At 37.7% G+C, this 25,473-nt stretch overlaps 1 protein-coding gene across 1 annotated transcript; it reads right to left on the reverse strand.

Annotated features, from left to right (window-relative positions):
- LOC128657183 (galactose-3-O-sulfotransferase 4-like) lies at window positions 1–24,013 on the reverse strand. Its single transcript, XM_053711431.1, has 2 exons — window positions 23,795–24,013; window positions 1–846 (listed from the first exon to the last, which is right to left on the reverse strand). Exons 1-2 carry the CDS (start codon window positions 23,972–23,974, stop codon window positions 1–3), a joined length of 1,026 nt encoding a protein of 341 aa, XP_053567406.1. The 5' UTR covers window positions 23,975–24,013.
- Between the last annotated feature and the right edge of the window lie 1,460 nt (window positions 24,014–25,473).

The following is a 25,473-nucleotide window of genomic DNA, read 5'->3' on the forward strand; positions in this document are numbered from 1 at the left end:
TCAGTTTAGCTTTTTATGAAGATTTGGTTTAATTCTGGTTTTATTATAACTCGGTATGGCTTTGGGTGCTGGGTTTTTTGTTTCCTGTTTAGCGTGTAATAGTCCAGTATATTGAATCTCTGGGGTTATCATTCTTTGGCACAGAAGTTGTTCAGCTTTCCCCAGTGTTGGTTTCAAGTTGTAACCAAGGATCTTTGCTAACCCAGGCTGGTATGGCATCATTGACTTATCATGCAGGTTGTCTGGGTCCACAATGCCCTCACCCAGTAGACAGGTCTTAGCTAACAAAGTCCTTTTCCTCTTAAGCTCCAATACCTCATGCTGCATTCGCTCTCTTCCAAATTTCTCTACTTTATTCCAGAAAGTCTTATTAAAGTAGTTGTAAAGTTGCCAGTCAGACTGGCTCCATTTTTTAATTTTCTGCTGTGTTTCAAAACTCAAGGACACTTTACTGCTATTGCTTCTGATGTTAAGTGGAAATGCCACCACATCATCCAAAGACCAACACAGAGCATCCTTTAGTAGAATCAATGATTCATCAAAATATTCAGTAATCAACACCAAGTTAAATGTTGTTTCTACCATCTGCCAGGTTAACTGAAAGTGCTTACTGTTCTCTATCCCATTATGATCAAACCCCAGGTCAAAGGTCATTAAGTTTTTGGCATACATACTAATATCTTCTTTGTGATGGTTAAATTCAGAGTTTTTAAAAAATTCTTCCAGGTTCTCAGCTTTGCCGAATGTGTTTAATGGTCTGTAATAAGAGAAGGAAGATTCCATAACATCAACTGGGTTTCGCAGGATCGTAAAGTAAAATGTGTCACTGGGCATTACCTTTTCCACCTATGAAAATGTATAACATAATTGAGTTACTTTATACTCTTAAAAAAAAATGCCAATATTTATTTCATACAGGGGGTGAGAGTTCACGATCCATTACTCATGGGAATTACCCTTCTCTACCACTAGGAGGAGGCAAAGAGTTCCAAACCCCAAGAGCCCAATAAAACCCCTCCCACATCACACATACCTCAGTCTTTACTTTTGCTTCTGTTAGAGAAGGTTGAAGAATAAAGATGTGCGTTTGATTCTTCAGAGAAAGGGGTTTTCAATCTACTGTATATCGAGGTCCAGTTTCCCCTCAGAGTACAGTGCTTGTCAGAGGGATTTTTTGGGGTATGGTTTATGATTCTTTGTTTCACCTTATAGGAAATTTTGCATAAACCATATATACTCGGTCTCAGGGACTTGTCTTTTGTCTCCTTTTATAAATCTACAATATACTCATATTTCCATAACTTCTGATGATATGTTTCAGTATTGGTTTGACTGTTTGCTGCTTGTTTGAATAGTACTTTTGTAGTGCTTCCTGCCATAAATCTTTTTAATTCAAGGCTGCAGTTTTTAAAGCATTTGACTTCTCTCTCACTTTAAAACAAGCAGTAAAGGTATTTCCTATGGAATTTCTGCCATGGCTGCCCTCAGATGTCACAGGGACTTGTACTGCAGCCTTCTAATGTGGGATTCTGGTATTTACTACAAGATTTCCACTACGATACCTGTATCTGCACTGGAGGAACTCTCTACTGGATACTGCTGCAACTGGTAAGCCTGTGGAGGGGTGTTTTGCAGGTAAGTGCTTTTCCTTAGCACACACTGCCTAGAAGCTACTTGTAGGTACTCTGTCAACTACAACATAGCCAGGGGACTCACTCTTTCTCCTCCTGACACACTTTTTTTTGCCTATTTTGCAGGTTCCTGTTTTAAAACATTACATACTATAGTGAATGGTTTTATTAACTCTCTGGCAGCTCTGTGAAGACTTTAAGACCTTTCTATAATAGGTGTTTGGCCCATTAAGATATCTGCTGACATTTTTCTACAGTTAACAGTTTAGTTATGCACTCTCTAGTTTTCTTTCATGTAATTGGCAAGAGTCCATGAGCTAGTGACGTATGGGATATACATTCCTACCAGGAGGGGCAAAGTTTCCCAAACCTCAAAATGCCTATAAATACACCCCTCACCACACCCAGAATTCAGTTTTACAAACTTTGCCTCCCATGGAGGTGGTGAAGTAAGTTTGTGCTAGATTTCTACGTTGCTATGCGCTTTGCAGCAGGCTGAAGCCCGGTTTTCCTCTCAGAGTGCAGTGAATGTCAGAGGGATGTAAAGAGAGTATTGCCTATTTGAATACCATGGTCTTCCTCTAGGGGATCTATTTCATAGGTTCTCTGTTATCGGTCGTAGAGATTTCTTCTCCTACCACCCTTTTCAGATCGACGATATACTCTTATATACCATTACCTCTACTGATTCTCGTTTCAGTACTGGTTTGGCTATCTACTATATGTAGATGAGTGTCTTAGGGTAAGTAAGTCTTATTTTATTCATGACACTCTAAGCTATGGTTGGGCACTTTATATGTAAAGTTCTAAATATATGTTTTAAACTTATATTTGCCATGATTCAGGATAATCAGTGTTCCTTCTTTCAGACTGTCAGTTTAATTTTTTGGGAAAATGCATATGAATAAATATTTTTCTTACCTTAAAATTTTTCAATTGACTTTTTTCTTCTAAATTGCGGGCTGTTAGGCTCGCGGGTGCAGAAAATGCTACAATTTATTGCATAATTTTTGGCGCAAGACTTTTTTGGCGCAAAAATTTCGTCATTTTCACGTGGTTGCGTCATTTTTTTGACGCATGTGTGTTACGGACGTTTTTGGCGCCAAAAAATGTGGGCGTCATTCTTGGCGCCAAAAATGTGAGCGTCATACTTGGCTTGGAGGATCAATTTACCAAAGAGTTCCTTGATTCCTCAGACAAGGGTAACCTTTTTGGGTTTCCAAATAGATTCAGTGTCCATGACTTTGTCTCTAACAGAAAAGAGACATCTGAAATTGTTTTCAGCTTGTCGAAACCTTCAGTCTTAATCATTCCCATCGGTAGCTTTTTGCATGGAAATTCTAGGTCTCATGACTGCTGCATCGGACGCGATCCCTTTTGCTCGTTTTCACATGAGACCTCTCCAGCTTTGCATGCTGAACCAATGGTGCAGGGATTATACAAGGATATCACAATTAATATCCTTAAATCCCAATGTTCGATCTTCTCTGACTTGGTGGTTGGATCACCATTGTTTAATTCAAGGGGCCTCTTTTGTTCGTCCAACCTGGACTGTGATCTCAACAGATGCGAGTCTTTCAGGCTGGGGAGCTGTATGGTGATCTCTGACAGTGCAGGGGGTTTGGGAATCTCAGGAGGCGAGATTACCAATCAACATTTTGGAACTCTGTGCGATTTTCAGAGCTCTTCAGTTCTGGCCTCTTCTGAAGAGAGAATCATTTATTTGTTTTCAGACAGACAATGTCACAACCGTGGCGTATGTCAATCATCAAGGTGGGACTCACAATCCTCAGGCTATGAAAGAAGTATCTCGGATACTTGTATGGGTGGAATCCAGCTCCTGTCTGATTTCTGCGGTTCACATCCCAGGTATAGACAATTGGGAAGTGGATTATCTCAGTCGCCAGACGTTACATCCGGGCGAATGGTCTCTTCACCCAGAGGTATTTCTTCAGATTGTTCAAATCTGGGGACTTCCAGAAATAGATCTGATGGCTTCTCATCTAAACAAGAAACTTCCCAGGCATCTGTCCAGATCCAGGGATCCTCTGGAGGAAGCGGTGGACGCGTTGTCACTTCCTTGGAATTATCAACCTGCTTATATCTTTCAGCATCTAGTTCTTCTTCCAAAAGTGATTTCCAAAATCCTAATGGAGCGTTCGTTTGTACTGCTGGTGGCTCCAGCATGGCCACACAGGTTTTGGTATGCGGATCTCGTTCGGATGGCCAGTTGCCAACCTTGGACACTTCCGTTAAGGCCAGACCTTCTATCTGAAGGCCCATTTTTCCATCAGGATCTCAAATCATTAAATTTGAAGGTATGGAGATTGAACGCTTAATACTTAGTCATAGAGGTTTCTCTGATTCAGTGATTAATACTATGTTACAGGCTCGTAAATCTGTGTCTAGAAAGATTTATTACCGAGTTTGGAAGTCTTACATTTCTTGGTGTTCTTCTCATAAATTCTCTTGGCATTCTTTTAGAATTCCTAGAATTTTACAGTTTCTTCAGGATGGTTTGGAAAAAGGTTTGTCTGCAAGTTCCTTGAAAGGACAAATCTCTGCTCTTTCTGTTCTTTTTCACAGGAAGATTGCTAATCATCCTGATATTCATTGTTTTGTACAGGCTTTGGTTCATATTAAGCCTGTCATTAAGTCAATTTCTCCTCCTTGGAGTCTTAATTTGGTTCTGAGGGCTTTACAGGCTCCTCCGTTTGAACCTATGCATTCTCTGGATATTAAATTACTTTCTTGGAAAGTTTTGTTCTCTTTGGCCATCTCTTCTGCTAGAAGAGTTTCTGAGTTATCTGCTCTTTCTTGTGAATCTCCTTTTCTGATTTTTCATCAGGATAAGGCGGTGTTGCGGACTTCATTTAATTTTTTTACCTAAAGTTGTGAATTCTAACAACATTAGTAGAGAAATTGTTGTCCCTTCTTTGTGTCCTAATCCTAAAAATTCTCTGGAGAGATCTTTACATTCTTTGGATGTAGTAAGAGCTTTGAAATATTATGTTGAAGCTACTAAAGATTTCAGAAAGACTTCTAGTCTATTTGTTATCTTTTCTGGTTCTAGGAAAGGTCAAAAGGCTTCTGCCATTTCTTTGGAGTCTTGGTTAAAGTCTTTGATTCATCATGCTTATGTAGAGTCGGGTAAATCCCCGCCTCAAAGGATTACGGCTCATTCTACTAGGTCAGTTTCTACTTCCTGGGCTTTTAGGAATGAAGCTTCTGTTGATCAGATTTGCAAAGCAGCGACTTGGTCTTCTTTGCATACTTTTACTAAATTCTACCATTTTGATGTTTTTTCTTCTTCTGAAGCAGTTTTTGGTAGAAAAGTACTTCAGGCAGCTGTTTCAGTTTGATTCTTCTGCTTATAATTTCAGTTTTTTTCATTATGAGATTAAAACTCTTTGATTTGGGTTGTGGATTATTTTTTCAGCGGAATTGACTGTCTTTATTTTATCCCTCCCTCTCTAGTGAGTCTTGCGTGGAAGTTCCACATCTTGGGTATCTGCTATTCCATACGTGACTAGCTCATGGACTCTTGCCAATTACATGAAAGAAAACATAATTTATGTAAGAACTTACCTGATAAATTCATTTCTTTCATATTGGCAAGAGTCCATGAGGCCCACCCTTTTTTTGTGGTGGTTATGATTTTTTTGTATAAAGCACAATTATTCCAATTCCTTGTCTTGATGCTTTCGCTCCTTTCTTATCACCCCACTTCTTGGCTATTCGTTAAACTGAATTGTGGGTGTGGTGAGGGGTGTATTTATAGGCATTTTGAGGCTTGGGAAACTTTGCCCCTCCTGGTAGGAATGTATATCCCATACGTCACTAGCTCATGGACTCTTGCCAATATGAAATAAATTAATTTATCAGGTAAGTTCTTACATAAATTATGTTTTTTTGGGTATGTGTTTTTTTATGGGTTTTAATGTTTATTTTGCTCAGTACAGACAATGTTGTGTTTTTGCGATTTTCTTTTTTACCCTCACGCTGGCCGTTAGCCACGCCCCCTCACAACTTCCTGGTCTTTTCAAATTTCCTGAGGTCTGCTACAGTCTGGAAAAGCTTTGCAGTGCTCTGGTTCTGTAATTTATCCAGTTTGTTGCATCTAATCATGGATTTAGTTGCTAGAAAGTAGTGAGTTATTATGCAAAGGGCTGCCAGGGGGGTTTATTAAGCATTTTCAAATGTAGACTGTATTTTTAGTGTATTAACACTAAACTTAAAGAGTATCAGATCATTTGTACAGAGCTCTTTACTTGTTTTTTCATTTTCTGTGTATATCTGGTGTCTTTGTATTCTGTTAAACACTGTATTATGGAACACAAACTGTCCCTACTGTTGTTTGTACTATACAAATTTGTTCAAGTACTAGGTTATTTCCAAATTTTCAAAGTTGTGCATCTCTAATTTTGCATGCAATCAGCCATAATCTTTTCTATTACTATAAGGAATTTTTGTCTTATTATTATGATACTCAGGAGTCTTCAAATGTGTTCCCTAAATATAAATCCAGCATGTGCAAGGTTCTGAATAGAGCCAGTAGGTAGCACTGAGGTAAGGGCCATTAGACACAGGTTCAAATCTAGTACAGAAACTCTGCTCAGAAATCACATATATAACCTGATGTGGTTATTATACTGTTAATGTGAGTTATGTCATATAGACATAAAGTCATTTATCAAGATTGTTCAGTGGCTATCCCTAAAATGATGTAGCATTAGCGCTAATCTAGGGATTTTTCCTTATTCTGTTGTACTATTTGTGCAGAAAGTCTAATTTGTCCAAATTTTCTGTGTTGCTGCTAAACTTACTGTGTGTAGGTTCTCTCACGATTTCCTTATGTTTCAATCTATATGTATTTATTACATTTATACCTATCTGCAATTATGAAGATTATATATAAGTATATATAATATACTGTTTTTAAGTGATTAAGGAAATGCTTATTTACTATAGAGTTATAGGATTATACTGTTTTCACTTACTGTATTGTTATGCAGATAGTTTTTTTTTATTTTGTAGTTCATTTATGCATTTGCAATAATGTTTTGCCATAATATGTTTTAAGTAGACAGATAATACATATATTTTTTTAATGTGCATTCCTGTATGTTTTATATATATATATATATATATATATCACCACAGCTGATTCTGGTTAAATCATTTGGATCCTTTATAAGCAGTTCTGTAGAGGCAATCAGGGTCTCATTGTGCAGGCTACTCCAGAGAGGGAGGAACCGAGACCTTGCTGTATATCTAAATTTATAGCTAGCAGAAACAAGAGACTGGTGACCAAATATTGTTCTATTTTGCTTATTTTAAATGTTTTGTTAACTGGGACCAGCTTAGCTGCCCAGTACTGGTTAGTGAGGAAATATTGCATGTATAGTTAGTCTCCTAAAAAGGAGTAGGATTTTGTTTGTTTTATGTTTGATTGAAAGGGGAAGTACACCCCATGTTTAAAACTGCTGATAAAAATAAAACCGCCTAAACAACTATATTTGTGCTGAAGTGACTATTCCTGCAACGGCTTTGCCATAATATATATATACTGCACTGCTCCCCTCTATAGCTCAGACCTTGGCCTCAACAAAGTCTGCCGGACCTGATCCGACAGTGCGGATCAGGTCCGCCAGACCTCGCTGAATACGGAGAGCAATACGCTCTCCGTATTCAGCATTGCACCAGCAGCTCACAAGAGCTGCTGGTGCAACGCCGCCGCCTGCAGACTCGCGGCCAATGGGCCGCCAGCAGGGAGGTGTCAATCAACCCGATCGCACTCGATCGGGTTGAATTCCGGCGATGTCTGTCTGCCTGCTCAGAGCAGGCGGACAGGGTTATGGAGCAGCGGTCTTTGTGACTGCTGCTTCCTAACTGCTTTTTCTGGCGAGTCTGAAGGCTTGCCAGAAACACGTGCCCAGAAGCTCACTACGGAGCTTGTTAAATGGGTGCCTTAGTCTTCAGATACTCTCCCTCCCTTCCCCTTCGCTCTGCTCATGACCTCCTACTCTCCTCCTCTCTTGTTACCTCATCACACTCCCATTTACAGGACTTCTCCAGACTGGCTCCCATCTTGTGGAACTCTCTGCCTCGCTCCACAAGACTTTCCTATAGTTTTGAAAGTTTCAAGCACTCCCTAAAGACTCTACTGTTCAGGGATGCATACAACCTACACTAACCTTACTTTATACTAGTTTCTCTCCTCCATTGCTATCCCCTGAACCCCCTTAGCATGTATGCCTAAGAGTCCAGCTGTTTGTAGATCACCTTCTTAAGAGCTGACTACAACAGTGCAACTCTTGGCAGGGCCCTCTACCCATTTGATCCCTATATTTTTTTTGTTGTACTCCGCATTTATTTATAGCGCTGCACAATCTGTTGGCGCTCTACAAATAACCGATAAAAATATATATATATATATATATATATATATATAAAAGCAAAAGTTCAGAGGTATATGAACTCTCACCACCGTCCTGCAGCTGCCAGGGTGCTCTTGAGGAGTATACAGCAAAAACAGAATGAAGCACTCACTGGACTTCTGACATCAATGTGATAAGTTTATTTAGTGACGTTTCGGGACCTCTAGCGTCCCTTCTTCTGACAATCAAAATGTGGAGATCGTGTGCAAACCTAAGGGCTAAACATAATGGTTTAGCCCTTAGGTTTGCACACGATCTCCAGTGATTGGAGTCTGGTTTGGGGGAGGGGGCTGAAGGGCCTTATAAGTTTGTTCATTTGCACATTTTGATTGTCAGAAGAAGAGGTCCCGAAACGTCACTAAATAAACTTATCACATTGATGTCAGAAATCCAGTGAGTGCTTCATTCTGTTTTTGCTATATATATATATATATATATATATATATATATATATATATACAACCAATTTCCAGTTCAGCCCACCAAGAGACAATAGCCTGGGTGCAAATATAGAAAGCATATATAACAGATGTAAATGCACTCTCAGGACTTTCACAAACTTCTTTATTGGAACGTTTTCGGGGTTCACAACATGCTGATGAAGGGGTTGTGAACCCCCGAAAACGTTCCAATAAAGAAGTTTGTGAAAGTCCTGAGAGTGCATTTACATCTGTTATATATATATATATATATATATATATATATATATATATATATATATAAATAATGTGTTTCTTCTTTGTGCGTTATATCATATGTACTTATGTGTGTGTGTGTGTATATATATGTATGTATATATATATATATATATATATATATACACACTATATGTCTTCCTTCATATAATTTATCATTGGATATCTGTTTATATGTATGTACAGGAAAATATGTACTTATATACAATTCTGATTAGGTTGTATATGTCTACTGCGTGTACATCAGTTCTCATATTGCGTCTTTATTTGTAAACCTTTGTGCCTAGGTAGCATTGATGGCATTATATGTCCTATAGTATTATCTAGTGTACACAATATTTTCCATGCCTCTGCAGGTATATACATTTTACTCTGCATGTTTAAATTCCTAACACAGCCTTACAGGACTGTTACATTTTCTCAGTGTAGCAATGAGATCCTTTAGAATAATTTTCTTTGTAGATGCTGAATTTGTAACCATGTATATTTTCTATAAGCAATATACAGTGTTTTCCCTTTGTGTTCTAATAAATGCAGTCTCTGCCTTTCTGATCAGGTTTTTCTCAGTATCTGCGGTATATCCAATTACATAGTGCTTGTCTACAGTCAGGCCAAATTTCCTACTGAATTTGTACATATTGTATAGTATATGCAGGTATTTTGTGTTTACTGATCCTTGTTTTATAAACTTAAAATCATTTTTTTGCATAAATTTAAATATTTCAGTATGAAGTTAACCAGACATCCGGATTTATTTGTTTTGCCTTTCAGGAGATTGGGAGTTTTTCTTATTGTATGAAGCAGATCCCTCCTAATTGATCAGCTAACCTGAACCTCTTTAGGAACAGTTTGATGATGCAGGAATGATATAATTTAGCGTGGAAGCTGAAGGTTGTAAATTTAATCCAGCTATAGCTGCTTGTTTTAAAAAAGGGATACTCCTATTAAAGTGACTGCTTTTATCTTTTGTGTCCAGGGCTGAAGGACATGGTGTTGGTTGTCCCTATTTTTGTCTCAGGGCTGAACTAGATCTTTATGCCAAAAAATAAAGGGTCTTTTCTGTTTATTTTAGGCTTGAGAATTCTAGAATGTAAAATAAGGTTACTTGGTCTCAGATTGGAAGAAATTTGTATTAGGGTCTATACCTGCACTTCCTTATCAACTAGGATTAGCTTTGTTCGCTCTGGTTGGCATTCTTAGACTTCACTGTTTGTTGTCGTCTTTCTGTTTGATTTGGATGCAGCTCCTTCTTTTTTTTATAAGGTTCTAGGTTGTTGATGGTAATCAGTGTTTAGGAATCTTAATTGTCCCTTATCAGGTTCTTATTTTTGTGCAGGCTTTTTTGTTTATGGTCTTTTAACTATGCCCATATCTAGCTTAGAGGGTGTCTTTTTTAGGAGACATTAAGATTATATCCTAATGTGTTTATTGCTGGTGGAATCATGTAGAATATATTTCAGATGTGTCTGTCCTGGAATCCTGCTTCTAATCCATCTGTAGCTCACTGCATTTAACTGTTAAGGCACAATCAATGGTTAGTGATTATCTGCAATTGGTTTAGCAGATTTCTCTTTATTTGTCTGTTTTTTTTCGTAGAGCGTAACGAGTCAGGTATCCTCTAGGATAGGTTACCAGTTTTTGTTTTGAACTTTGTGCGGTTCTTCAAGATTTTTTTAATCATGGTCCCTCTTAAAGAAAAAAAAAAAAATCTTTGTGTTTTTTGTAGGCCTCATTGGCCTACTCATCTGTGGTCAGACCTCTTTAAGGTCTGTTTTTCCATCCAGATCTCAAGTCTCTTGAACTTGATGACATGGGAATTGATCGCTTGATCCTAAGACATAGGGTTTTCTCTGATTCTTTAATAGGAACCCTGATGCAGGCTTGTAAGCCTGTAACTAACACAATTTGGAAGGTTCTTTCCAGGCATTTTTTCAGAATTCCTAGAATTCTGCGGTTTTTGCAGGATGGTCTAGATATATGGGTATATCTGCCAGATCTCTAAAGGGGCAGTTTTCCTGCTTTTTCAGTTTTGTTCCACAGAAAGATTACTAATTTTTCTGATGTTCATTGTTTTCTTCAGGCTCTGGTACATAATAATCTGTTATCAAGCCTATTTCTCCTCCATTTAATCCTTTTCTGATGTTAAGGGTATTGCAGGCTCCTCCTTTCTGAACCTATGCATAGACTGGTCATTTTTACACTTTCTTGGGAAGTGTTATTTCTTTTGGCTATTTCTTCTGCTAGAAGAGTTTCTGAGTTACCTGCTATTTTTTATGATCCTTCTTATCTGATGTTTCACAAAAATAAGGCTGTTTTTTCGATCCTCATTTTGATTTCTTTCCTAAGGTGGTTTCTTCAGAGAACTTTAGCTGAGAGATTGTTGTTCCTTCTTTGTGTCCTTTTTTTTTTTAGATATTCTTCTGAGAGATCTTTGCATTACTTTGATATTATTTGGGCACTTGAATATTTATTGCTGCTGCTAGGTTTTTAGTCAAACTTTTAGTTTGTTCTTCATTTTGATCCTAGGAAGGATCTGTTTTATTTAGCCTTTTTGTTAAACTTTCGTCATTGAAGCTTTTTTGGAGGCAGGTCTGCTTCCTCTGCATCAGATTTCTGCCTATTTTTCCTAGGTCAGTTACAACTTCTTGGACTTTCAAGAATAAGTCTTCAGTGGATCTAAATAATTAGGTGTATATATATATTATCTCAAGGTTGTTGATATAATTTCTCAGTGAAAAAAATGTTTTTTTAAATCCCTCCTTTTCTGTTAGTTTTTTTTATTCAGCACATCTTTTTTCCCCTGCTCCTTTTATGGCTCTTATTCTGTTTTCTTACCTTACTTGCTTGGCTATATGTTAGATTGAGGTATGTGCCAGGTGGGAGGGGTTTTATACGGCTCTTGGGATTTTGGACTCTTTGCCTCCTCCTAGTAGTAGAGAAGGGTAATGCCCAAGAGTAATGGATCGAGGTCTCTCACCACCATGAAATAAATTAATTTATTAGGTACGTATAAATTATCTTTTTAGTAACCAGCTACCATCTCTAAATAAATATCAATATGCAACATACAAGCATAAGGGATTAAAAAACAAAGCAAAAATGTAATCCGTTTTTTTTCCCTAGAATCTCTTGTTGCATTGGAAACATTTTGGATTTCTTTGGGAAGTCTCCTGACTTGCCTGCACTTCCAGTAATTATTTAAATTCAACAGATCTTATGGTGACAGACTTTATTCATGAAAGTGATGAGAGTCCACAAGTCATTACTCATGGGAATTCCACTCCTGGCAACTAGGAGGAGACCAGAATTCCCTAAACTCCAAATGCATTTAAACCCTTCCACCTCACTCTGTGAAAAGCATTACTAGGTAAAATGAAGCTGCACCCAGGTGGTAAATCGCCATAGAACAAGTTAACAATTTATTGAGCTGGTTGTTTGTTCCTGAGAGTGCTACACTAACCCTTCCCAGCTGTATTGTACACGCTGAATACCTCTCCAGTGGCCAGTCTTCTACTAACCGCTGCAGGGTAGAGCGCTTATACTTTCTGTCTAGTGAGATAACTTTCCAGTCGGTCACGTGTTTCCTGTTGAAGTCCACCTCAGAGTGATAATACATCCTGTCGTCACTTTGCGTCTAGTGTGCTCCTCTACATCTCCGCAACTGGCACCTGCCCATGTGATCCACGAATCACCACTGATATAATGGATTTGCCCCAATAGAAAAAAAAGGTGCCCCGGCTCAATGGATAATCATCAAAGTTCAAAAGTACAGTACGAATTTAAAAATGAATATACTATCAAGTAAATACAAAGTTTATAGTAAAATCTGGGTTATAGAACTAGTTAGGCCTATTTTTAATAGTAACTCTCAAGCAACCAGAAATACACTTATCCGGAATCTACCAATCCCCATGGGTGCAGGTTAATTGAGAGTCTACTGTATTATGCCTCCCTCCTCACTGGTAAACCTGGTTAAACACTTTTTCTTTGTCTCTACAGGAAAAAGGTGAAGAATTTAGGTGCTCCAGTTTTTTGTTAAGATTTATTTGAGGCCCATTTTTCCCCTAAGATAGCTGCTTCTTGGGACAGAGGGGAGACTAGGAGTAGCGACGTAATCACTTCCAGTGAGGAGTTAATCACAAGCCTGCCAAAGGTGTTGCAGGGACTGGTCCCTTAGCCTCCTCCTGTTGGTTCATTGATATACTCCACATTTAGATCCTCTGCTGTCACACATACAGCACTGGATGAGCTTTCTACTGGGAACAGTTTTTTTCTGAAGCTGGTCAGCAAGGTAGAATGAGTGCATGTGAGATAGGTGGTCGTATATTGCACTTACATAGCCTGCAGGCTATTAGTAGGTATAGAGAGGATCCAAATGTACTTCCGGGATTCACAGGGGTAAAGTAACGCTAAGCAGTGTTTATTTGGGGCACATGGTAAAAACAAAAAGGAGGCGAAATTCTATTAGCTTGAGGTCAGGATCACAGCAAAAAGACTGCAGACATGTTTTGCGTGGTACTCCATGTTTGATCACTGCTGTCTGAATGCTGTGTATCTGGCCTCTATTTAAAGGGGCATCAATCAATAAAAACAAAGTTAGTTAATCCTTACCATCTAAGATAGAATGCTTAAGGTACACACAATCATATACAGGAATAAATAAAGACCCCTATCCTTAGTGTAAATTAGTATGTGTAATATAAGCTGTATGATATACATAAGACCTGGGGTATTTCTAGAAATACTATACAGAAACATATATATATATATATATATATATATATATATATATATATATATATATATATATATATATACTGTAAGTAAATCCATCAGGGATACAGACATAGAGAAACCTTAAATAAATACGTTTACATCACTTTCTTAGTTAATTCCTTTGGGGTGTCTAGTGTTTAATAGGAAGATCCTTTGTGCTTCCTTATAACTGAGTTTGTACTCAGTACAAATGTGAATATGATATTAGATTTTGATTAAACTGCAAATCCACCCATGTCATCTATGTCTTGACCTGTAGGGGGTGCCAGATCCAATACGTAAATAGAACCAAACGTCTTCTCAAGGATAGGGCCCTAGAACATGTCAGGGACATAGAAGATCCAGATACATATACACCTGTGTCAAAACACTTCAAATCTATGCACCAGGGAGATGCCTCATTCCTCTCTATTCTAGCAATTGCTCATGTTCCCCAGCACAAACGGGGTGGGGATAGGGAGTACAAACTCAGTTATAAGGAAGCACAATGAATCTTCCTATTAAACACTAGACACCCCAAAGGAATTAACAAAGAAAGTGATGTTAACTTATTTATTTAAGGTTTCTCTATGTCTGTATCCCTGATTGATTTACTTTTATATATATATATATATATATATATATATATATATATACCGGTATATATATATATATATATATATATATATATACCGGTATATATATATATATATATATATATATATATATATATATATACAGTTGCAAGAAAAAGTATGTGAACCCTTTGGAATGATATGGATTTCTGCACAAATTGGTCATAAAATGTGATCTGATCATCATCTAAGTCACAACAATAGACAATCACAGTCTGCTTAAACTAATAACACACAAAGAATGAAATGTTGCCATGTTTTTATTGAACACACCATGTAAACATTCACAGTGCAGGTGGAAAAAGTATGTGAACCCTTGGATTTAATAACTGGTTGAACCTCCTTTGGCAGCAATAACTTCAACCAAACGTTTCCTGTAGTTGCAGATCAGACGTGCAGAACGGTCAGGAGTAATTCTTGACCATTCCTCTTTACAGAACTGTTTCAGCTCAGCAATATTCTTGGGATATCTGGTGTGAATCGCTTTCTTGAGGTCATGCCACAGCATCTCAATCGGGTTGAGGTCAGGACTATGACTGGGCCACTTCAGAAGGCGTATTTTCTTCTGTTTTTCATTCTGTTGTTGATTTACTTCTATGCTTTGGGTCATTGTCCTGTTGCAACACCCATCTTCTGTTGAGCTTCAGCTGGTAGAAAGATGGCCTTAAGTTCTCCTGCAAAATGTCTTGATAAACTTGGGAATTAATTTTTCCTTTGATGATAGCAATCTGTCCAGGCCCTGACACAGCAAACCATGATGCCCCCACCACCATACTTGGGATGAGGTTTTGATGTTGGTGTGCTGTGCCTCTTTTTCACCACACATAGTGTTGTGTGTTTCTTCCAAACAACTCAACTTTGGTTTCATCTGTCCACAGAATATTTTGCCAGTACTGCTGTGGAACATCCAGGTGCTCTTGTGCAAACTGTAAACCTGCAGCAATGTTTTGTTTGGACAGCAGTGGCTTCCTCTGTGGTATTCTCCCATGAAATCCATTCTTGTTTAGTGTTTTACGTATTGTAGATTCGCTAACAGGGATGTTAGCATTTGCCAGTGACTTTTGTAAGTCTTTAGCTGACACTCTAGGATTCTTCTTCACCTCATTGAGCAGTCTGCACTGTGCTCTTGCAGTCATCTTTACAGGACGGCCACTTCTAGGGAGAGTAGCAGCAGTGCTGAACTTTCTCCATTTATAGACAATTTGTCTTACCGTGGACTGATGAACAGCAAGGCTTTTGGAGATACTTTTTTAACCCTTACAGCTTTATGCAAGTCAACAATTCTTAATCGTAGGTCTTCTGAGAGCTCTTTTGTGCGAGGCATCATTCACATCAGGCAATGCTTCTTGTGAAAAGCAAACCCAGAACTGGTGTGTGTTTTTTATAGGGCAGGGCAGCTGTAACCAACACCTCCAATCTCATCTCATTGATTGGACTCCAGTTGGCTGACATCTCACTCCAATTAGCTCTTGGAGATGTCATTAGTCTAGGGGTTCACATACTTTTTCCACCTGCACTGTGAATGTTTACATGGTGTGTTCAATAAAAACATGGCAACATTTCATTCTTTGTGTGTTATTAGTTTAAGCAGACTGTGATTGTCTATTTTTGTGACTTAGATGATGATCAGATCACATTTTATGACCAATTTGTGCAGAAATCCATATCATTCCAAAGGGTTCACATACTTTTTCTTGCAACTGTATATATATATATATATATATATATATATATATATATATATATATATAAGTTTCTGTATAGTATTTCTAGAAATATCCCAGATCTTATGTATATCATACATCTTATATTACACATACTAATTTACACAAAGGATAGGGGTCTTTATTTATTCCTGTATATGATTGTGTGTACCTTAAGCATTCTATCTTAGCTGGTAAGGGTTAACTAACTTTCGGCTAGTTTACGAGTTTTGCGGTAAGAGCTGCTCGGTACTAACTTGCAAGTTATTGTCACCGCTCACTTACCTACAGCGCTGGTATTACAGGTTTACAAAAACCCGGCGTTAGCAGGCAAGAAGTGAGCGTAGAGCAAAATTGAGATCCATACCGCACTCCAATACCAGCGCTGTGGTGAGTTGTGGTAAGCTGGTTTTACATGCTCGTGTACAATTTCCCCATAGACATCAATGGGGAGAGCCAGCTGAAAAAAAGCCTAACACCTGCAATAAAGGAGCGTAAAGCTCTGTAACGCAGCCCTATTGATTCCTATGGGGAAAGAAAAGTTATGTTTACACCTAACACCCTAACATAAACCCAGAGTCTAAACACCTCTAATCTGCCGCCCCCGACATTGCCGCCACTTACATTATACTTATTCACTCCTAATCTTCTGCCCCCGACATCGCAGACACCTACATAATGTTATTAACCCCTAATCTGCCACCCCAATGTCGCCACCACTATACTAAATTTGTTAACCCCTAAACCTAACCCTAAGTCTAACCCTAACCCTAACACCCACTAACTTTAATGTAATTAAAATAAGTCTAGATAAAACCTACTATTAATAACTAAATAATTCCTATTTCAAACTAAATACGTACCTGTAAAATAAACCCTAAGCTATCTACAATATAACTAATAGTTACATTGTAGCTATCTTAAGTTTTATTTTTATTTCACAGTCAAGTTTGTATTTATTTTAACTAGGTAGAATAGTTACTAAATAGTTATTAACTATTTACTAACTACCTAGCTAAAATAAATACAAATGTACCTGTAAAATAAAACCTAACCTGTCTTACACTAACACCTAACCTTACACTACAATTAAATAAATTACATAAATTAAATACAATTCTAAATTACAAAAACAAACAAACACTAAATTACACAAAATAAAAAAAGAAATTATCAGATATTTAAACTAATTACACCTAATCTAATAGCCCTATCAAAATAACCCCCCCCCCCCAAATAAAAAAAACCCCTATCCTAAACTAAACTACCAATAGCCCTTAAAAGGGCCTTTTGTGGGGCATTGCCCCAAAGAAATCAGCTCTTTTACCTTTAAAAAAATACAAACAACCCCCCAACAGTAAAACCCACCAACCACACAACCAACCCCCCAAATAAAATCCTATCTAAAAAATCTAAGCTCCCATTGCCCTGAAAAGGGCATTTGGATGGGCATTGCCCTTAAAAGGGCAGTAAGCTCTTTTTTAAGTGCCCAAACCCTAATCTAAAAATAAAACCCACCCAATAAACCCTTAAAAAAGCCTAACCCCTGAAGATCCACTTACAGTTTTTGAAGACCCGACATCCATCCTCAATGAAGCCGGAAGAAGTCCTCAACGAAGTTTCAGAAGTCTTCATCCAACCAGGCAGAAGTCTTCATCTAACCGGGCAGAAGTCTTCACCCAGACGGCATCTTCTATCTTCATCCATCCGGCGTGGAGCGGGTCCATCTTCAAGACATCCAGTGCGGAGCATCCTGTTCAATCAACGTCTTCTTGAACAATGAATTCTCCTTTAAATGGCGTCATCCAAGATGGTGTCCCTTGAATTCCGATTGGCTGATAGAATTATATCAGCCAATCAGAATTAAAGGTGAAAAAATCCTATTGGCTGATGCAATCAGCCAATAGGATTGAGCTCGCATTCTATTGGCCAATAGGATTTTTTCACCTTTAATTCCGATTGGCTGATAGAATTCTATCAGCCAATCGGAATTCAAGGGACGCCATCTTGGATGATGTAATTTAAAGGAGAATTCATTGGTCAAGAAGACGTCGATTGAAGAGGATACTCCGCGCCGGATGTCTTGAAGATGGATACGCTCCTAGCTGGATGGATGAAGATAGAAGATGCCGTCTGGATGAAGTCTTCTGGCCGGTTGGATGAAGACTTCTGTCCGGTTGGATGAAGACTTCTGCTGCTTCGTTGAGGACATCTGCCGGCTTCGTTGAGGATGGATGTCGGGTCTTCAAAAACTGTAAGTGTATCTTCTGGGGTTAGTGTTAGGCTTTTTTAAGGGTTTATTGGGTGGGTTTTATTTTTAGATTAGGGTTTGGGCACTTGAAATAAGAGCTAAATGCGCTTTTAAGGGCAATGCCCATCCAAATGCCCTTTTCAGGGCAATGGGGAGCTTAGGTTTTTTAGATAGGATTTTATTTGGGGAGTTGGTTGTGTGGGTGGTGGGTTTTACTGTTTGGGGGTTGTTTGTATTTTTTTTTACAGGTAAAAGAGCTGATTTCTTTGGGGTAATGCCCAGCAAAAGGCCCTTTTAAGGGCTATTGGTAGTTTAGTTTAGGATAGGGTTTTTTTTTATTGGGGGGGGGCTTTTTTATTTTGATAGGGCTATTAGATTAGGTGTAATTAGTTTAAATATCTGATAATTTCTTTTTTTATTTTGTGTAATTTAGTGTTTTCTTTTTTTGTAATTTAGAATTGTATTTAATTTATGTAATTTATTTAATTGTAGTGTAAGGTTAGTTGTTAGTGTAAGACAGTTTAGGTTTTATTTTACAGGTAAATTTGGATTTATTTTAGCTAGGTAGTTAGTAAATAGTTAATAACTATTTAGTAACTATTCTACCTAGTTAAAATAAATACAAACTTAGCTGTGAAATAAAAATAAAACCTAAGATAGATACAATATAACTATTAGTTATATTGTAGCTAGCTTAGGGTTTATTTTATAGGTAAGTATTTAGTTTTAAATAGGAATTATTTAGTTATTAATAGTAGGTTTTATTTAGATTTATTTTAATTACATTAAAGTTAGTGGGTGTTAGGGTTAGGGTTAGACTTAGGTTTAGGTGTTATTAAATTTAGTATAGTGGCGGCCACGTTGGGGGCGGCAGATTAGGGGTTAATAAATGTAGGTAGGTGGCGGCGATGTAAGGGGTGGCAGAAGGGGTTAATAATATTTAACTAGTGTTTGCAATGGGGGAGTACGGCGGTTTAGGAGTTAATATGTTTATTATAGTGGCGACGATGTCCGGAGCGGCAGATTAGGGGTTAATAATTTTATTTTAGTGTTTGCGATGCGGGAGGGCCTCGGTTTAGGCAGTTAATAGGTAGTTTATGGGTGTTAGTGTACTTTTTAGCACTTTAGTTATGAGTTTTATGGTACGGCTTTGTAGCGTAAAACCCATAACTACTGACTTTCAGTTTACTTTATGGATCTTGAAGTTTTAGGGTGTACCGCTCACTTTTTGGCCTCCCAGGCAGACTTGTAATACCGGCGCAAAGGAAGTCCCATTGAAAAAGGACTTTTTGAAAGCTGCGGTAGTTACGTGGCGTTACGGCCAAAAAAGTGTGCGGTGCCCTTAAACCTGCAAGACTCGTAATACCAGCGATAGTGAAAATAGCCTTAACACTGCTTTTTCACTCATACCGCAAAACTCGTAATCTAGCCGATAGTTTTTATTGATTGATTCCCCTTTAAATAGAGGCCAGATACACAGCGTTCAGACAGCAGTAATTAAGCGTGGAGTACCACGCGAAACATGTCTGCAGTCTTTTTTCTGTGACCCTAATCTCAAGCTAAACTATTTTGTGTAATATATAAAGGCCTTCTATTTTATATGCATTTTATTTTTTGGTAGCGCGTCACTTTGGAGTTTAGCACGCGTCATTTTTGGGTGCTCTGGTACGGTTGCACTCAACAGAGTCAGCACACATTGGAGTTATCCCGCATCAGCTGTTTTCTGTCCTGGTTTTTCCTTGTTAGCGGGTGTCATTTTTTTCTTTGATGAATAGCGCGTATCAGCACAGTTTTTTTCAGTGCTTCTGTGTAGCGCACGTTGGCCTTATCTTTTTCTGCGTATTTACCACACTCTTTTTAGCGTGCACTGGCTTTGCTACCCCTTCATGTGTTTTTGCCACATTCCCAGCTCGAGTTAACGCACACTCTTTGACGTAAGTGGGGAAGTTTTTTTTTCCTGCTGCGCTAGTTCAGTTACATCTCCTGCTTAATGCGTCAGTGTCACTCAGCCACTTAAGTTAGTTGGAGGGGGTAAGATTTTCTTAGCTTCAAAGGTCGCTTTTGTTTTTTTGCACATTTTTATTTGTTAGAGGGCCTTTGCTGTGTTTTGTACTTTGCTCAAACTCTGTATCTCAGATTTTTCAGCTTAAATCCCTGCCTGTGTATGTTGGATTTGTTTTGTTTGCCACATTTATTATCTTGATATTGGCTTTGTTCTCTTTTTCCTGTATGATGGAGCAACCTGGAACTGTCCCCACTACTTTAGATAATGATCCTTTAGAGTGTAGATCCTCTGAACACTTAGTGACTCTTTTTAAAGTCAGCCCCTGCTCAGCTTTGCAAATATTGTATGGATCACCTTATGCATTCCAATCAGTTTAGTGCTGCTCTTGCTTCTAAAGGAATCTATCCTCCCTCTGTGCTATACAGTGGAGTTCTTCAGATTTTGCTTGAGGATTTAAGAATGTTGTGTACTCAAATGCTGACGGCTATGCCTCCTCTAAGTAAGCACAAGAGGTCTGTTCTCCTGAAGGTGAAATAATTTCAGATGATCAGGAGTCTGTTTCTGATCAGGACTCAGATGCCTCCTCTTTCATGTTTAAGATTGAACATCTCCGTTCCCTTTTGAGGAAGGATTTATATATGTTAGGTGTGCAAGATCCTAAAGCACTTGAGGAAAAATCTATTGAGCAATTGGATTTTATTTTCAAACCTATTGCTAAGTCTCCTGAAGTTTTTCTGGTTCCAGAGGCTTTTTCTAAAATAATTACTAAGGAGTGCTTTAAGCCTGGTATTCCTTTTTATTTAGCTGTAAAATTTAAAAGGATGTTTCCTTTACCTGCTTATAGTATTGCACTTTGGAAAACTATTTCAAAGGTTGATGGTGCTATTTCTACTTTAACTAAACACACTACTATTCCTTTAGAGGAAAGTACTTATTTCAAAGACCCTATGGATAGGAATTTAGAGTCCTTTCATAGAAAGGCTTTCCATCAGGCAGGTTTTCTATTTAGACATGCGATTAGTATTGCTTGTGTTGTAGCACAATCTACTCTTTGGTGTGAGAATTCATCTGAGCAGTTATCAGATGATTCTGTTGGTGAAGATGTTTTGCATCTCTTCTAAGGTCAGCTAACTTATTAATTTGTGATGCTATTGTTGACATTATTAAGATTAACTAAAAATAATATAACGTTAGCAGTTTTGATCAGAAGGAACTTGTTGTTGAAATCATGGTCCCTTGATATTGTTTCAAAGTCTAGACTTTCAACTTTTCGTTTTCAAGAAAATATTTTAGATTTTGTTTGGGCTGGTTTTGACACCATTATTTCTACTGTTACTGGAGGAAAGGATGTTTTCTTCCTCAGGACAAGATGTCTAAGAATTTATCAATCTAGGAATCAAAAAATATCCTCTTCTTCACAGAAGCAGGATTCTTACAAAATCTAATTCTAATTGGAACAAGGTTAAGCAGTGAAAAAGCCCTCTACCTTTACTAAATCAGCATGAAGGTTTGGTCCCTAAAAATAATTTCTGGTAGGGTGTGCCTTTTCAGGGGGCCTGCTCTCAGTCTGTTCAAGATCCATGGGTTCTAAATATAGTCTAAGAAGGTTACAAAATAGGTTTCAAATCAAGGCTTATACGAGGAAGGTTTATTCTCTCTCATGCTCCAAAGGAACCTTGTAAAAGCAAAAGCCTTTTTCAGTCAGTTTTGGATCTGGAATCTATTGGTGTAATAGTCCCAGTACCAGTATTGGGACAATGTCAGGGGTTTTATTCCAACCTTTTTATTCTTCCCAATAACAGGTGTGTTCTGGATTTAACAGATTTCTCAGGGTTCTTGCTTTCAAAATGGAAACCAATTTAGACTATTCTACCTATTGTTCAACAAGGTTTATGGCTATTATAGATTTGAAGGATGCTTACCGTCATATTCCTATTCACAAGGATCATCACCTGTTTCTAAGTTTGTTTTTCAATTTGTTGCTTGGCTAGTGCTCCAATAAATTTTACCAAAGTTTTGGTTAATGTCTTATCTACAATAAGAGCTCAGGGTATTTCAGTGTTTCCTTTCCTCGACAATATCTTGGTACATGTGCCATATTTACCTTTAGCAGTATCTCATACCAACAGTCTCTTGTTGTATCTTTAAAAGCATAGCTGGAGAATCAATTTTCTAAAGAATTCTCTTTCTTCTCTAACCAGTCTCATTCCTAGGTGTCATTTCTTATTTGCCAATCTTCATCCTTGGAGTGGTCTCTTTATCTGGAGCTTTTGAATCCAATTGAAGAATGGTACAGTCTCATGGAGATAGACAGGATGGCTTCACTTTTGGGAGATCCAGTTTGTGGTTTGTGTATGATCTTGTAGCTCCTTGGTCGTTTCATCTTGCTTACATTTTTCCACCAATTGTTCTGTTGCCAAGAGTGATAGCCAAGATCAAGCAGGAGCTGTCATCAGTAATTGTGATTGCTCCAGCTTGGCTTTGCAGAACTTAGTTTGCAGATCCTGTTCAGATATCCATTTGTCCAATCTTCCTCTGTGCCACAACCTTTTATCTCAAGGTCCCTGTTATAATCAAGATCTCAAGTCTCAACTTGGTGGCTTGGATATTAAAGCCTAGTTGTAAAGGAGAGAGGTTTTGTCTGATGCTCTCAATGAAACCTTAATTCAGGCCCCTAAACCTGTGACCAGTCATCAGAAAGATTTATCCCATGGTTTTCTTTCATTGTGTGAGAAACAGGGTTTTTGCTGGCATTATTTTAGAATTCCAAGAATTCTTACATTTTTTCAGGAGGGTTTGGATATGGGTTTATCCTCTTTAAAGATCTCAGCTCTTTCGATTTTAGTTTAACAAGAAAATTGCTAAGATTCCTGACATTTAGAGGATTTTTCAAGCTTTAGCCAGGATTAAGTCAGTGGTTAAACCAATTTCTCCTCCCTGGAACCTTAATTTGGTTTGAAAAGTTTTGAAGCTTTCTCCTTTTAAACCTATTCACAATTTGGATATTCAGCTAGAATAGTGTCTGAGTTGTTTGATATTTCTCATGAGTGTCCTTATCTTGTTCACCAGGATAAGGCAGACTAAATTTGATTATTTGCCTTGTTTCTTCAGATTAATCAGGAGATTGTTCTTACATCTCTTTGTCTTAATCCAAATAATATTTGCCTACTCCTAGTGGCCAGGAGTGGAATTCTCTGGAGTAATGACTCATGGACTTCCCCCACCATTAAATAAATTTATCAGGTAAGCATAAATTATGATTTTACTCACATTTAGTTTGTTAATGCCTGCCAATATAAACAGTAATATAGTGTTTAATGTATTAGTCTTTCCTAGCACTTGGCCTCCTTTTAGAGCCAATCCATTAGAACTCTTTTACTAAATAACCCCTATGGCTTTTCTAAGGGTTTCCAAATAAAGAGCATTCTAATCAATAAAAAAACCTTGTGATAACCCACTGATCAATGATTTAGTTATGTGAATGCCAACAGCCTGTACATGTAAATCTATATACTGGAGCCATAACAGGAAGACAGAGGAGTAAGCAGAAGATGGGGTACAGAGAGGTAATGTGTAATCCATAGTGACATATTAGTTGATCTACACTTAAAGTGTATGGTAATAGGAGGGAAGAATAAAACATGAGTTGCAGAAGTTTTATTTACGATTACTACATTACCTCTGTGAGCAAAAACCTCATATGGTGACACATAATCTGGAACTGTCCAATGGTTTCTTTTGAGTAGTGCTCTACGAACCTAGCAGAAAAATAACTTGGGTAATAAAACTGAAATTGATTGTCTCTTGGGAAAGCAAATGTCAAGTTGTGAAATTCTCCAAAACGGAATAATATGTTCATGACAGTGCTGCTAGCGGTTTTATGAGATTTTAGGAAGAAAATGTGTTTGTGAGGCTGACAGCTATTCCTCATTTCTTCTGCTTCCCTACCAATAAATGTGTCTATGTTATCTATGTTTCGTTTCAGTAACAGTTCCATACTCTCAGTCATCTCTGTCCACTCTGGACCTTGGATGCCAACATTCTGCATTGGTTCTTCACTAATATCTCTCTCACTCATAACACTGATGCCTCCATGATCACTGGGCTTACTCTTTTCAAGGTTATATTTTGAATTAATTGTACTTTGTAGAAACGATGCATTATGCTTCCAATACTGACTATGCCTGTGGAGAAAAGAAAGAAAAAAACATGATTAAAAGAAAAATTATACTGGTGCAGATAAAATACCAATTTCTTTGTGTGCATGCTTCTGGACATAATTCCTAACAGTTATAAGCTGCCAGAAAGGAAATCTTTAAAAATCCCAATAAGATACAATGCAAGGTTCCTTTAGTCAAAGCTATATTAACATCACAATTCTGATATGATAGTCCCTACAACTAAATTAAATGGAACTGAACTTACAAATTAAACTTTCATGGATCAGCATGCAATTTTAAGACACTTTTACAATTTACTTCTATTATAAAATTCTCATTGTTCTTTTAGTATCCCTTATTGAAAAGCATACATTCTAGGCTGCCTCTTGTCATTGGCTCTCCCAATGCTCATCTAGCTCCCAGTAGTGAATTACTGCTCTGAAACTAACTATATGTTGCTTAACCCCTTTGCAGGGGTTAAACACATAAGGGCCAAATTACAAGTGGGGAGTTATTTTCTTTCACTCGCTCGCAAACATCGCTGAAAGTAAACTTTAAACACAAGTGCATTAGCGCGTATTACAAGTTGAAATAAATAGCTTGCATGCGAGTGAAACCCTATCTTCAGAACTTCAGATTTCACAACCACATTAACTTCTCTCCATAGACTTCAATGGAGCGTGCTTTAAAAATAAAAACTAACATATTGTTAACGCGCTAACCCAACACTGCCTTAGGCCTACAGCTCTAAGCTGAAGGTAGTTATGCATATTTTACATCCCACGCATAGAAGAAAATGTTCTTTTTATTTTTAAATATATATTGCTATATATATATATATATATATATATATATATATATATATAGTATCCCACAAAAGTGAGTACACCACTCACATTTTTGTAAATATTTTATTATATTTTTTTTATGTCCAAATTGTGCCCAATTAGCCATTTTCCCTCCCCGGCGTCACGTGACTTGTTAGTGTGACAAGGTCTCAGGTGTGAATGGGGAGCAGGTGTGTTAAATTTGGTGTTATCGCTCTCACACTCTATCATACTGGTCACTGGAAGTTCAACATAGCACCTCATGGCAAAGAACTCTCTGAGGATCTGAAAAAAAGAATTGTTGCTCTACATAAAGATGGCCTAGGCTATAAGAAGATTGCCAAGACCCTGAAACTGAGCTGCAGCACGGT

The sequence above is a fragment of the Bombina bombina genome, chromosome 4, assembly GCF_027579735.1.
Source record: "Bombina bombina isolate aBomBom1 chromosome 4, aBomBom1.pri, whole genome shotgun sequence".
NCBI lineage: Eukaryota > Metazoa > Chordata > Amphibia > Anura > Bombinatoridae > Bombina > Bombina bombina.